This window comes from Homalodisca vitripennis, chromosome X (genome assembly GCF_021130785.1).
Source record: "Homalodisca vitripennis isolate AUS2020 chromosome X, UT_GWSS_2.1, whole genome shotgun sequence".
Lineage (NCBI taxonomy): Eukaryota > Metazoa > Arthropoda > Insecta > Hemiptera > Cicadellidae > Homalodisca > Homalodisca vitripennis.
Genome location: NC_060215.1, coordinates 149,105,758 through 149,121,766, shown reverse-complemented (window position 1 = coordinate 149,121,766; position 16,009 = coordinate 149,105,758). Strand labels below are relative to the sequence as shown.

General features: G+C 34.5%; 1 protein-coding gene across 3 annotated transcripts in view; it reads right to left on the bottom strand.

Annotated features, from left to right (window-relative positions):
• Positions 1 to 1,095: 1,095 nt before the first annotated feature.
• The window catches only part of LOC124369997 (putative fatty acyl-CoA reductase CG5065), a 58,719-nt gene continuing 43,805 nt past the window's right edge, over positions 1,096 to 16,009 (bottom strand). For all 3 annotated transcript variants that reach the window (XM_046828258.1, XM_046828259.1, XM_046828260.1), the window contains exons 7-9: positions 11,027 to 11,266; positions 8,210 to 8,467; positions 1,096 to 5,081 (exon numbers count right to left, since the gene is read on the bottom strand). In XM_046828258.1, the coding sequence (XP_046684214.1) occupies positions 4,934 to 5,081; positions 8,210 to 8,467; positions 11,027 to 11,266 (646 nt within the window). In that variant the 3' untranslated portion in view covers positions 1,096 to 4,933. The remainder of the gene's footprint in view (positions 5,082 to 8,209; positions 8,468 to 11,026; positions 11,267 to 16,009) is intronic.

The following is a 16,009-nucleotide window of genomic DNA, read 5'->3' as shown; positions in this document are numbered from 1 at the left end:
GATGATTTAAAAAAATATTATACCGCGACTTTCCACCAATACAATTAATTACTTTATAGCTAAACGTTATATGTACGTATGTGATGAGCTGTGAGGTATTCATTCAACAATAAACACCGTTTATGAATTTCTAACAGAAATCCCAACTGAATATCAATGCAGCAAACAAATTTTCCTGTCTACATGAATTCGCTCTTACTAATTTAATTTACAGATTCCTGAGAGTAGAAGAAATATCTCTGTTTGTATTCACAATGCAAAACTGAGTTACAAGCAAATCAGTTAAATTTATTGCACTTTACGAGAGTGAACAGAGTTTATAACATATCCACGTCCCACGTGTATCGAATTCCCATTCATCACGAATACTTTCTTGATTATTTAATACGAAATACTGGTTGCATACAGCGAACCTAATATAATGGAAACCTGCACGATAAGGAATAGCTTATGAGCCCACTGAAGAAACATTAAGCTCACAAAACACATTTCAAAAGGAATCTATTAATTTGTATTGAAGAGTTATTTTGCAACAGAAATTTTACTGCAGCTCTGCAATTCTGATAAGATTTTTAGTGACAAGGTTATCAAACTATAAAAAACTGCAATTGAATTTTGAGCTCTCAAATTTACATGTGACGTAGAGATTTTTGTTAGTTTAAGACATATTCATGAAGAGTTTCCAAATAATCGCCCTCTTCTTGTAGAGAAGAATCTTTATTAAAACAAAATTTTACATGACACACGGATACTTTAAATAAATAATTGGAATCTAACTTAGAATTGAGGTCAACCCGTTCTTAGTTTAAGTTAGTGAAATAAGCAAGTCTTGGATTTAATAGATTCCCACTGTTCTTTGGCTTTTGGAATTTTCCGGAAAATCGGATACATGTTCACTGAACTCGGTTACAGAAACTGATTTGCATATACAGAGCTGGCTACTCAGGTCTGCAGTGAGGACTATGACAAAACAATGCTCAAGTTTGTATTGTCACTTTTCTTTTATTTCCACCAGAGCCAATCTGCTATACTTGACATCTATTTCATGTGTTGTTAAGAGAGCACCTATTTATCTTTATTTAAAACCTTCAAAAAAATCCGTTATTAGCAAATCGTACATTGCTCTACACAATGACTCAAGTTGACATGAATAATTTACTATGAATAACACGAAGAAGGTTCGCTTGTCTATTTCATTGACTGTTGCATTATGCACAACTTCCGAAGCAAATTCTGCTTGTATCTAGTACATGTAAAAGTGAAACACTAGTTTACGCTAGCGAGCCGCCACACAGCATCATCACCTGAACGATCGGGCTGGAATGGGAAGACTGACAAAGCTCAAATAATGATCGTACTCAGCAGACGAATACAGCTCAAATACCAGTGTTGTCGCTGTACTCTGACAAATAAACATCTTGCAAAAATATAGCAAAATATACATCAAGTAAATACATTCAAACTAGGAAATAAATATAACAAAGCTATATACTTTACATCCTAAATAAATAACTATATAATTTCTGGAAGATATATCGGTAAACCGTCGCGCTTCTCTCCTGGTCGTAGTGGTTAGTGAATGCTGATAGTGAGTGCAAAGCTAGAGTGCGATGAGCGCACTGGGAGTGGGGCACGTTACAATGAGAGAGATTTCAAAACAACACTAAGACTCATTGTTTGTATACTACTGGGACCTTTTTAGTTTTTATTGGACCATCTTCGGCACGATACACATCGTAATGTTTATTCTTTCTACATTCGATGGGGCAAAACGGAAAACAAACCTAATCTACCTTAACTCACTGAACCTAACTTATTTTATCAACCTTAAAACGATAAATTCCTTCGATGAACCGAGACAGCCCAATAAGAATTTGTTTACAGTCGGGCAGCATGTTGGTTACAGATTCATGCATATATTTAAATACCAAAAGTCTAATTGTTCACACACGGAAGAAATATTAATAATAGACATGGATTCATATGCACTCTGTGATTGTGATGTTAAAAAAATATACAACAAATAGCACTTTTGAAGAATAAGAGAAAAATAGGCTTCTATTCACATCATTGTATGTTTCACTTTAAACTCACAGCGTAAAAAGTGAAAACTTTCTAACGAAAATTACGGAAAACATATTTTTAGTTTAAAAAGGGTTATGAACTAGTTCAAGAAAATCAATTTAATTTTAGCTACAGTACAGGAGCTACCCATAAATTGCACAAGCTCACCTTTTCATTAACTATAGCAATCTATAGAAATCTAAAAATCCTCCCCCACAACCTAAATCTGAATATTATTACGATGCCAAATTTTCTTATGAATGTTTCAAAATTTTGTATATTTGTAGTTTTAATTTTTTATTAATCTACTTCTAATTGTTACTTTGAGAACATTCTTTTGTCTTGTAAAAGTAAAGGTTCCAAAGATATACCGGATTTTTGGGGTGTATAACTTGGTTTATTTTTTTAACTCATACTGATTATTCTTGTTTATTGTTCTTTGGTCAATAGTCTTTATTATAGTTTCGATAGCGTTTTGACACACGTTAATTTTTTTATTAATGATTAATCCTAGACAAAAACTGTATGGCAATGTTGATGCTCATTCTGTAGGCGATGCAATAAATGTTTTTACGCAACATTTAACAGGCATTAACCTCAAAATAATCTCAGCCATTATGAGATTTTCACAGATAAGCCTTCCCTCACACCTACCAGAGAGCTCAAGCAATTGATGGACAGCCCCTAATAAATATTTTAACAGATCAACAAGTTCTCCTGAATTAATTTATAAAATAAAACCGTTTACACTAATAAATTGTAACTAAATAGCTTGAACTCTTCAATAACAATTGAAAACAATTCCACAGAGATATTTTATTACAGTTTACAATATCTGTCTCACTCTAGTGTGACAATAAAGACGGGTACAACAAGGTTTTAACAACTCAAACTGTTCGTAGGTGGTAAAATTACATATCGCTGGTTTTACAACTTGCTAGCGATATTTTGTTTGTAGTTCAGTAAGCTTAAAATAGGTTAAAATTGAAAACAATTAATGTAAAAATACTATTATTAAGGGGAGATTTTCTATTTGAATACATTACTTGGCAGGGAGAAACAAATTCGTCTTCGAAAAACCGTACGTTATCCATTGAATAACCTTTAAGTAAATTCATCACAAATGATCTTTTCATGGGATAAGAAAAACAAAGAGAATAATACTGCCAAGATAAAAAACATCTAATGACAGCAATCAACAAACAAAGGACAACAAACATCATAAATAATTACTATACACTGGAGTGTGACTGTTCAACAGCCACTGCCTAGTGTTAACAGTGCACGTATTATAACTAATATTCTTTATGCTCACATAATATTGAATTTAAATTATATTGAAAATGTTCTAACAATATAAGTAAGGCTAGTACAAGATATATGCAAAATTAAAGCGACTAAAATTTAAATAAAGAAAACAATAATTCAACAATAAATAATAATAAATGACTAAATTTATTTTCATTCAAATTGCCATTCATTCCCGACAGAAGAGTAGAGTAACAATCGGTGGAAGATGTGTTATCTTAATTAGCACCAAAGTTGAAAGTGATGAACAGCGAGATACAAACATTTACGTTACAGTAGATAGGGCAGAGCCTGTTACATCGTTACATTACAGCTCAACGGCTTTCTACTATTCATTTAAGATAAACCATTGTTTTTAAGAACCAATCGACATTTAAAAAAATAATTACATAAAAAAATAATCATATAATAGAAAGTAAGTACACGTATAATATAATATTTCAAAGTATCTGATTCAACAAATTTGCTTTTGATTATGCTAATTGTTAAACAATCATACTTCGGCAATTGAATTTGATACTTGTTCTTCAAAGTATTTTAACCCTAAAATCGCAAAAAATACCAGACACACTCGGAAAGGTACAAAAAGGACATTAAGGAAGCTGAGGTGACAATTTGGCTAAGTAGCTTATACATGTGAGGTATATCCTAGTTGTCCTAATAAATTCAATACATCCATTCAATTCCATTAAAACAAATAGAGCTCTACATCTGTTATTTTTATGGAGACATTTAAACATACACATTAACCTACTTTACAATTGCTTTCAAACTAATGCGGAATTCATAATTTATAAAATATAACACTAAGTAACTCTCAAAAACTACTTAGCCTGGAAACATTTTCATCAACTACTAAAGCTTGAGCAGTATCGTTGAGCTCTGACGAAGGCAGAAGCTCAGCAACATTTTATGGTCTTACAAATAATTAAATACAAAACTGTATTTTCCACAGAGTCTTGTTCTAAACCAATACGGGTGTTAAAACAACGGTTTTCAAACAGACGGCCAAACACGGTTATTTCTGCCTCAGGTTGGATTACCGTGAAGATACAAACAGATTCTTCCAAAATATGAAAAACTGTAGCATCATTACTAAATAATTTCACTGCTTTTTTATTGGCTACACACAGCAGTTTTTAGAGCACACTGTCACATTCACATCTTACATGTACGAATATGTTTATAACTACTTTCATTTAAGGATTTGTTGTGGAGTCTAATTATGACCACAACACATTCAAAGCTCACTGCTGATCAGTGGAAGATAACAAGTAACAAATTCAATTAACAAATTGAAATTTTAACAAGCTTATTGTTCCTAAAACTTTCCAGAAGGCAAATTATATCTGGAAAATCACTATCAGGGAAAAGCATTACAAATAGCCCAACAATCGAATTCAACTGAGTAAAAGCGAAAACAAAAGGTGAGTGGAAGCATACATGTTATTTTGACTAATAATCAAAGTTAACAATGATGTGTAAAAATTAAGTACGTTTGTTGAAATCTCTCTCTTCAACAAATGACTCGAGCGGGCAACAATAAGCGTGATACCCAAATTCAAACATACGGAATCATTCGCACAACACGCAGCATAATTTCTATCATTTGGAACCACAGCTTGCGAGCGATCTGAGATCGCAACATGATAGCTCGCCATACGAGCAACACCAGCATCAGTCTGGTCATACGATGTAGCCACAGCATCCTGCAACACCACACAGATATCCGTTACTACAGTACAAAAACACAAATCTCAAAAAAATTAAAATAGGAAATTGTATTGACAGATCTGCCAGACCCTGATACTGAAAATACTCTGTATAAACAATTAATTTAGTCATATCCTAGTTGTCCGATCCAAATCCCAAATCTTCAACAAAGAGTCAGATTATGTAACAGATAAATATTGGTTAAATTTGAATTCAAACGGTTTGCGCCGAAAACAGTACGCAAAAATTGAAAAACAAGTACAAGAAGGATGTTTGTCATTCAAATTGAACATATCGGTTTGGGTTAGAGGCTACAGAGCTGCCGGTTTCCCTCCATTTCCGGTTTGTGGATCCCATTGTGAGAAAGATCGCCTTCTTCTGAATACCAAGACCATAAGGGAAGCACGTGTTAAATTTCTTTCTATTACTCTACATGTGATATCGAAATTTAATTTATAAAATCTTGTATAATAATAATTTACTGTGTTAGAATGTATCTGGTGTGACGAAATAACAAGATAAATACCAAAATTGTATTTAATTTCAAATGACACTCCCGAATCTAAGTTTCGTGTGCACGTGCTAAGTGTGTATATAGAGAATGTGATAAGATATTGATAATAGTGAACTCAATTAAACAAATTAATGATTTGAATGCTGATTTGAACACACTTGCAAATGATCTAATTTCCAAGTGAATGAAATCAGTTATACGAAACTCAACCAATAAAATGGAGTAAATCTACTATTATAGAGTGTTGCAGCAGTTGGAAAATAAAGGTGAGTCTCATACAACTAATATAAAGTGTATTACACGATATAAATAGTGAACATTACCGTATTGTGGCAAGCAATTTTGGTGATAAATATTATTCAAAATTGACAATTAACTTCTGATTTTTTAATGATACAACAATAAGGAATCATAAACATTGACACAGAATCCACACTAAAAACAATGAGGGGATTAACAAGAATTTAAAAACGGATCCATTACAATCAGAGAATCGATAAACAGGATTTGACAATCAAAAACTGTGGGATTTCCCTGCATAATTAATTATCGGCAGTTCACCGTATTACCAGAAAAACCGTTAGATATATTTGACAAATTATCGTGCTTTTGTGAATAACATTTTGCTTACAGATTATATTTTCTATGTTTTATGTTTGTTCAATGCCACACGTCTGCTGTGTCCATGCGTGGAATGTCAGTTGCTCGGACAAAGCAGACATCTCATTTTTTTCCACTTCACAATTTTTTTAGTTGTATAAATATTTCATCTATTAAATATATTATGTTTATATTTTAATATTCTTTATCAAGACTAGGATGGTTTGAACATTTTCAAATATTTTAAGTTTAAAATACGTTAATAAGTGATACAAATGTATGCCTATTATTTTTTCAAATTTAGGGGCATATATTCTGGAAGCTGCCCATATTATAATTTACCAAATAAAAGTAGAAGGTAGGGTATACGACTTAGTTTGTAAAGTATAGCTATTTCTCTCAACCTCTGCAAACCCTTTACAACAAAGGTATTCTTAGATTACTTTTTATCTTATCAGACAGTCTCCAAAGGCTTAAGGCACAAATTGGATAGGTGATAAATTTGTATAAATAATGTTTAGGTTTAAAAAAAGCTATTGGTGTTTGAAAGTCGAGAATTGATTTTTTTAAGATTCAGAATCAAATTCAAGATTTGGAAATTCTGGGTTTACCCATCATTGCTTTAATTACCAAATTTTCTGGATAGAAATTAGTTTAATATTAAGATTTGCAAATTTTACTTTATAGTTTACTGAAAGATAAACACATTCTAAAATAAGGGTCTAATATTCTAATATATATTTAGTTCATCAATTCAAGTTAAATTTTTATTATGAATTCAACTTAAAAACTTCTTGTATGAAATAGATTTTACAGTAGTTAATTTGTTGCTAATAATTCATTGTACAGTATAGATACCTACATCAAAAGGCTGTTTTTCTTTCTACTACAACCATGGATTGAAGATTCTTTTTTTAAAATCTATTTTTCTGTAAGGTTAAGAGTATTGTTTCAGATATTTGCCATTGTTAAAAGTTACAAAACACAGCATTTCCAGATATGGAACATGGTCTATTTTCAGATGGTTAAATAACCGTCATAACAAATAACCTACAGACAAGGCTAAGTAAACAAAATCATACTTTCTGTGGCTGATGTGACAAATATAAACAAACTTGCGCTGTCATGTTTATTATTAGTTACTTTTAGTTAATTCAGTTGAAGGTATTTTTTGTACAATATACTCAAACATTAACTGCTGTGGTTCCTGGGTGTCACGTAACTATTTAACATTCAAATTCAATTTAACTTACTGCTTTGTTAATGTTTTGGTTGAGATTTCTTTATTTTGTTGGAATTGTTCATTCCAAGACCAAATTGAGTACATTTTATAAATCTTTGTGTTCTGATGATTCGTTTTGACATATTATGCACCATTTTCCTGTAGTTTGTTGTTCTACCACCATGACCAGTCTCAACTAGATTTTGAGTATCCAAATTATGACATAATGTGATTATTTGTACATTCAACTCGATTTAAAAATGGAAAAAAAAAACCTTTAGAAGACAATACAAATCAAACTGAATTACTCTTAAAAACAGAACATCATAGTTTTTGTTACGTTCCTCAAGCTGCGTTTACACTGGCAAGAAGTTGCATAAGTTTTTGTGTCGGACAGTAAAAATTGCATGTCCATACAGGCACAAGAGCTTTTTGCAACCTGTTATTGGGCATTTTGTACATGAGTAATTGGAGAGCAGTGTCCGACGGTAAAATTTCAATTATAAACATTGCTGAGATATCTCTGTTGTGTATGAGCAGATTGTGAGATCAGGCAGATTTGTAACAACATTTCATGATTTCTACTTTATTACGCTTCACATTTCGTTAATCTTAACCTTTTATAAATTTATGTTTTGCTGAGTTGATGTAGTAAACTAGTCCGCAATAACTGTACATTGCAAACAACAGTTTGGAGTTCCTCAGTGAATACAGTAACGTAGCATAATTCAGAAAATGTTGCTAACAGACTTATGAGATGAAACTGGCAACACTGTTGCTATACATACTTGTTCAGTTGTTTACGGGCAGCAGGCAAGGAGTTAGGGTGATCCTTGAAGATGAAGTGACGGATGCCCAGCACATAATCCTCGATGTACTTGGACCACTGGATTTTAGAGACATCAAAAGCAAACTCGGCTCTGTCTTCCTGGCTTAAACACTGGTTCAACATTCGTACGTTGTCATCCAGAAATCTCCATTGCCGAGTGGAGAAGTACTCCAGACACTTGGCAGCTTTGTCTAGCTTACCCTGGACTTTTGTCATCCTGTAAGCATGGTGACAGTTGTTATATTGTGGATTATCTTCAATATAGTGGTAACTGCATATTATTAATACACTAAGATACACAGGGTGGCACATATGTCAATTTCCCCAGAAGATAAATTTAAAGGCGTTACAGGTTAATTGAATAAAACACTTTTAGGCAAGAAAACAAATTCTGAAATTACTTACATATTAACATGCAATGTTATAGCAGTTGTTCGAAATGTCCAACTTGACTTTGTATACACTTCATACAACGACTGAGAACAGAATCACAATTTTTTAACAATAAAGGTTTATCGTTATTAACAAGTTCAAATGCATTTCTGAGTTCGTCAAGATTTTGCGGTTTTGAAGCATACACAGTCTCTTTCATAATACCCCACAGTGAAAAATCACATGGAGTCTGGTCTGGCGAGCGCGCAGGCCAATCGATTGTACCACGGCGACCAATCCATTCATTAAATGTGTTGTTTAAAAAACAGATGCAAAGAGTGTCATTTTACATTAGCCACTGGAACAGACAACAATGAACTTACTTCGTGTTGCTGCCAACTTAACATTCTTACAAACCTATCGAAACAAAATATCCCAATTTATGGGGAAACTGACATATGCGCCACCCTAGATAGTCACAACAGTGTCGAGAAGAAATAGTAAATTGCAAGGTTACCAACATTTCAAATATGCATATATTCTATTAATCAAGTTTTAAGACTGATCTACCACCCGCACATAATGCGGTGAGCCTCTGGGGTTCTGATCAATTAGGGAGAGAAATCTGGGAAAACTTCATGGACTGTGTGGATTCCCAGAATTTAAAATCTAGCATAGCTCTTTTCCCTAGAAAGCGAGTAACACCCTTGCATAGTAGAAGAGGTTGACGTTTATTAAGGGGCTTATTACAAACAATAAACCGAACGATAAAATTTAGTGATTAACAGTTTACTAACAATATGAAGTAGTCGAGTTGGCACAGTTTTTGACCACGTAAAAACTGGCCTGACAATGCATTACTCACAACACTCATGAATAGGTTATTGATGTCCAATTTCTGTACAAAAATTTAAAAAAAATTTATTCTAATTAGAGCCACTTTCAAATTGAAGTTGTTAAATAAACAATATTGTACGAAAAATCAAATCTATTCACTCAGCATGTCAATATTGCAGCACTTCTATAATCTGTCTGTAATGGGCTGTGACTTTTCTGCCGAAACTTTTAAAATTTGATGGAATGGTTCTGTAATAGCCATGACAGCTCTAAAACCTCTATCCTGAAATGGTTCCATGATGAGAACATGCAGTGGTTTAATATCGCTATCAACTTTAGTACACACTTGTGTAAATTAATATTAAATATTGGAACTAAACTAAAACATTTCTATTATAAATTTATGTATACATAAAATACCAGGATACCCTGAATAAATATATAACATGATATATTTTGATCTTTTTCATCTCCTAAGTACTTGAGTTTTCAGCTCACCCTCTTCCCAGTGCAGCATGGAATGTGATGCTATCATAGATTTTACGCCTGGAAATCTAAAGTTATATTTGTCTGAAGAGATAAAAACATTCTGTATTGAAGAAGCTCAAAACGAACTGTTTACATTGTTTCAACGTCAGAGGCATCTAGACTACAGAATTTAAAATTATAGTGTACTGTAGGTGAATAGGTATTCTCATTGACTCGTCAGGTGCATAACTGATGTCGAAACGATGTATGGATTTTGTTTGGAGCTTCTTTGTCGCCGACTTTTTTTTATCTCTTCAGACGAACTCGGTATTAGTTTCAAGCAGAACGGAAGTTTCTGTTAACTCTTTGCTAAAGACTTGAGTCATAGAAAAATGTGGCATTAGCACATGTAATAAGGAAGCAAGGTGATGTTTTTTGATGTTTTTTTTCCAGAGGAAAAGAGACGATTGTCCCCACACCTAAAAGGACCTTTGCGCCTCCTTAACTTATATTTGTATCCTCAGAATCTGAGATTTTTACAGAAGCCGATCAGATTTGAGAACTCCTGTTCTGTGATGTCCTTGGGGCTGGGGAGATATGCACCTAGCAATTTTTGAAATGGTAGGACAATTTAACCAAATATGCTCCACTGATTCCTCCTCTTCTCCTCAGAGTCTGCATTCATCAGTCTGGCTAAGGGCCATCTTCATGAGGTGTTTTCTAAGGGCACTATGTCCTGTCAGCATCCTATTATCATTCTTATATCCTCCTTACTTTGATCTAGGAGAGATGCCCACCCTTCAGAGAATCAGAGAATTCTTCTGTATCAAGTGCCTTTAGTGCAGCTTGGCTGTAAAAGTGATATGTTACTCATGGACAGGACAGAACACAAGGAATGCTTGACGATGGTCTTGGAAGGGTCACCCCTCCATCCTCATAACCGACCTAAGGCAATTGGTCGCACAATAATCAGCCAGCAAAGGGAGGTTGGTTACTAATCGGACAAACTTTTGTAGTAAAACTGTATCTTACAAATAATTAAGTTCAAACTTGAGAGTTACACTACTAGTTTAATATAGGTGTTGCACGACTAACTCACATGGGAGGCTTGCCAGCAAGTCTACTGAAGATGTCCATGATATGGGCTGGCAGAACATGGAGAGTGAAGGAGAAAAGAGTGTTGGTAACCCAGTTGGAGTGACAAGAGCCGTCAGGGTACCAGAGGAGGTCTCCCAACGGATACTTCCGCATGGCGGTGAAGCTGTGTTGCACAAAATCCTTCCACGTGATTGCGTTCTGTTGTCCAGTGCAGCAGTTGTACACAGTGATACCGTTTGGTCTGAAATCACGGATTCCTTTATTGTAGCCAACTGAATAAATAAAATCACATCCTCACAAACATGTGCATTGAGTAACCTACTTTACTAAAATCTAAACATCAATTTTTAATCTTCTAAAAAAGTACGTGTACCAGCAATATGTATTCTGAAGCTCTAACAAGAAATACTACAAAACCATTTTAATATATATATATATATATATATATATATATATATAATAATGTCATACCTTTATTCTATTTCTTAATTCTTTAAGGTCAAAAAAATACTTAAAATAAATAATGCTTTTTTTATAATTAAAATTAATTATGTGCTGGTATCACCTGATTAGAGATTGATTTTTTCCCAATAAATTTTATGATTTAAATAGTAAAAGAAACTTGTATTGATTTGGGATGTACGGTGTGTTGCTCAATTAACCCTTAGAGTGCTGGATGTAAATTTCTTTAGTTCTCCTTAGAGTGCAATTAGCTTGTATGTTTGTTTGCTTAAAGTTCTATTTGAATTAAAATTCCTGAAAATATTATATGAAGTAATAAAATAAAATCTGCTTTTTATGACTTTTATATTTGTACAAATAAATATGTATAAAAAAAAACAAAACATGGAATTTGATAATTCATTGAAAACAGAAAACAAAAACATGGAATTTTATATCATTGAAAACAGAAAAATCATAATTTTAAAGAATCAAAATTGAAATCCCAATTAGAGTTATCCAACAGCTGTACAATATTCAACTCAACATAAGAACAGATGTTCACACAGATTTTAAGAATTGCCCTGCCATCCTCCCTAACAGGAAACAGCTGTCGAAGTGCACCAGCATAGAGTGCAAAATGACATGACAAGTTGCTTTGACAACCTGTTTTGAATGAATAAAATGCGGCCGAAAACAACAAATAGAGCGCAACTGGTGCCTGATGTTCAGTTAACATTCTAACACATATATCACCAGTTTTATGAAATATAATTTGCAATAGAGGACAAAAACTGTGATACTGCCATGTGGAGACAACCTTACTTCACGAGATTTCCCGTAGTAAATATGGGAACGGTTAGTTCGAGATTAATTCAGTACAAATGGATTATCAATTATTTATTGAATCTCAATATAATTTAAATAATGATCTATTCTAGTTAATTAATATAAAAAAAGAAATAAATCAAATTAGGTTAGGTTACCTAAAACACAAAAGTAAACTGATTTGTGAAAAACGCTAGCATTAAAACAATTAACGGGAAGTGGTGCCTAATTTACATCATAAATTAAACCGTGGGTCAAGTAACCATAGTTGTATGTTTGGAACAGCTACAGGGATCATTCTAGCTCAGCACATCAGTCAATTTTTCTAAGGAATTCTCTGACTACAAGCGAGTGACATCAGTCCTACCACAATCACCGAGCAGTAAGATCTGTACAGATATTAGAATTTATACCATATCAGGTATGAAAACCATTTTTAATACTTACCTGCTTTTAAAGTCTGTTATTTACAATGGATGATTTGAAAGAATAATAGGATTTCGGACATTTGTCATCGATAAATGTTACAAAAATGTAACACCATGTTTTGAGGATAGAAATCTACTTTCTTCCACAGGTGTCAAGAAACCCTAATACGAGGGCTGTTTTTTAAGTAAGGGCCGTTCTCCCGTACACGGTAGTAGTTCGCGTTCCTGCCGTAACGAGCGTGCGCCCCCGCCTCCCGGCATTCTTAGCGAACAACTTCATGCCAGTTGCAGCTCTGTAGCTAACCTGTATGCATTACTGTGGATCTTTAAAATGTTTAAGATTATCGAATCACCCGCCGCGTGTGAGATTCGGTTAGTGATACGATTTTTGACTGCAAGAAACATGTCGGCTGCTGACATTCACCGTCAGCTTTGTGAGGTGTATGGTGCCAAGGCAATGAGTGAAGGTAAAGTGCGGAAATGGGTCCGAGAATTTAAAGATGGCCGCGAAAATGTCCACGATGAAGATCGCTCAGGCCGGCCATCTGTGATCACGGGAGATTTGATTACTGCAGTTGACGCAAAAATTCATGAGGACCGACGGTTCACAATAACCACTCTCTCTATGGAATTTCCTCAAGTGTCCAGGTCAGTACTGTACAAAATTGTGTCAGAAAACCTGAACTTTAAAAAATTGTGCTCAAGATGGGTACCCAAACTCCTCACTGAGGATCACAAAAAAAGAGATTAAGCAGTTCTTTGACTTTCTTGACCCGCTACGACGAGGAAGGAGACGACATGTTGAGTCGAATTGTCACAGGAGATGAAACATGGGTATCCCATATCACTCCTGAATCAAAGCAACAGTCCATGGAATGGCGACACAACATCTCCAGTCAAAGTCAAAGCCAAGCAAACGCTGTCGCGGCGCAAAGTTATGGCAACTGTGTTCTGGGACAGGCGCGGTGTTTTGCTAGTGGACTTTATGCCGCGAGGAATGACGATTAACTCAGAAGCCTACTGCGCAACCCTGGCCAGTCTCCGACGCGCCATTCAGAACAAAAGACGCGGCATGCTGACAAAGGGAATTCTGCTCCTCCACGACAATGCAAGGCCTCACACACCGCTGCTCGGACACAGGAAATGATCAACTCTTTTGGCTGGGAAGTTTTGAATCATCCGCCGTACAGCCCCGACCTTGCTCCGAGCGATTTCCACCTTTTTCGTTACTTGAAAAATCATCTTGGCGGGAAGCGCTACAATGACGACGAAGAAGTCAAGACGGCCGTGAACTCCTGGTTGTCAGAGCAGGCGGCAGATTTCTTTGAAGAGGGATTTCAAAACTTAGTTTTAAGATATGATAAGTGCCTTAACAAACAAGGCAACTATGTAGAAAAATAAAGAAAAGTATGCAGATTCTGAAAATAAATGTATTTTGAAAAAAATAATTGTTGTTTATTTACAAAAAAAAAAAACGGCCCTTACTTAAAAAACAGCCCTCGTACATACACCTTTTGTGGTCAAATTTACTTCAATGTGGATTGCCAAGCTTTTTGTGCATGTTTGGCCTTTTGTATTTGAGTTTTTCAACATCCGAGGATGAGGGTAGATTTTAATCCTCGAAACGTTCTATTTTTGTTATCAATGACAAATCAACAAAATCATATTATCCTTTCAATTGACAGCTTTCTACATCGGTCTGTAAGAAGTTTGAGCAGTATCAACCCGAAATGTTGCTGAATAATTGATTGACAACACAATTAAGCAAAATCAAAGGCCACCACAATTGTCCACGTCTGCGGGGGCCTTAAAAGTTAGCTCTTGTAGTGTGCATACTATGATTAATAAATTCATAATTTTATGAAGAAAAAAAAAAACATTTGGTATTCAACTAGGAGCCGAGAACCTACTTTTACTGATGCTTCTAAAATCCATTAAAATCTCAAACTAAAGATATTTTAGAATAGCTTTTTGAGAAACTAACAAATAGATTCGAAATGTATTAATATTTTAAGAATGGACATTATATGTAATTTTTTTATCTATGTAATAAGCTACTTACTTACTATTTATACTATTTGTACTACCACATCACCCAGTTTCTGTTGTGTAATATACCTACATTTGTTCTTCATTCCACCTAGATATATAACGTAACAAGTTTTATTGAACATTCATAGTGGGTAAATTTACTTTTCACACTTTTTCACTTCAACTCTGCCTTTTTGATCACAATTTTCTTATCTTCAACAATGAAAATGTGAATTTTTTTGGACCTCTTCCACACGTATCAATGTCTTATGAAGAACACTTTGTATCTTTTGTGTTGAGAAGACTTTCTGCTCAGTTGGGGCATGGGGTATGTTGCATATGAACCGTTAAAACAGATAATGACCGGTGGGGTAAATGTGGTAGACTGTGTTACCTGATTACAACATGGAGCTTGTAATGAATGCTAAACCATATCAGAGTCGGGCAACAATGGGCACCAAATCATATAGAGAACATATGATAGTCAACAAGTTCTCAGATAGATTACCCGTATCTTTGTCATGGGATTGCTCTAGAATGAAAATCCTCATCCTGCCTTCCGTTTTTAGCAATACTGTTAGTAAAAAACCCACACGTTTCTTGCCGTTACTGCTGTCAGAAGCTGTAGGTCAGCTCTTACTAAGAGCTATGTTTATTTGTGAGATTTGAAAACTGAAATATTTATAAAGCAGTGTGCCAACATCAAACAATGTTTGGGAAACCGCCACATCTTGAGATACTGAATAGAAAGCATGCAAGGAACTGCTTTGCACAAGTTCCATAAGCACTTTTGTCAAGGTAGAAACGAAAAAGATGACCTTGGAAGTGGGTGCTATTCAACTTCCACCACATATTTCAACTCTGATACAATAACTAATTAATGATGCTATTGCCTGTGAAATGTAATTTTATAGATTGCGAATTTCGAAGTTCACTTTTCCATGGATATGATTGACATAGCTGATAAAGATGACTATTTCTCAAAGAAAATGGGACTGATTAAGAGGTATAGTACTTTCTTTACAATGACCGCACAAAAGTCCATCATGACACTAGAAAGACAACTTTTAAAAATGTAAAAAATAGATACAGCTATTCGTTGGAAATTACCTGCAGCTCTCAAGAGAAGCAACAAAAAGAGGCAGAAGATAGCTCAATGCTTTCAAGAGTAGCACATGCTTATGCACAAGATCAACCGAGGTGGCATATATTACCTTCAAACTAGACGGGCAAATGACCAGTATTCCATCCCATAA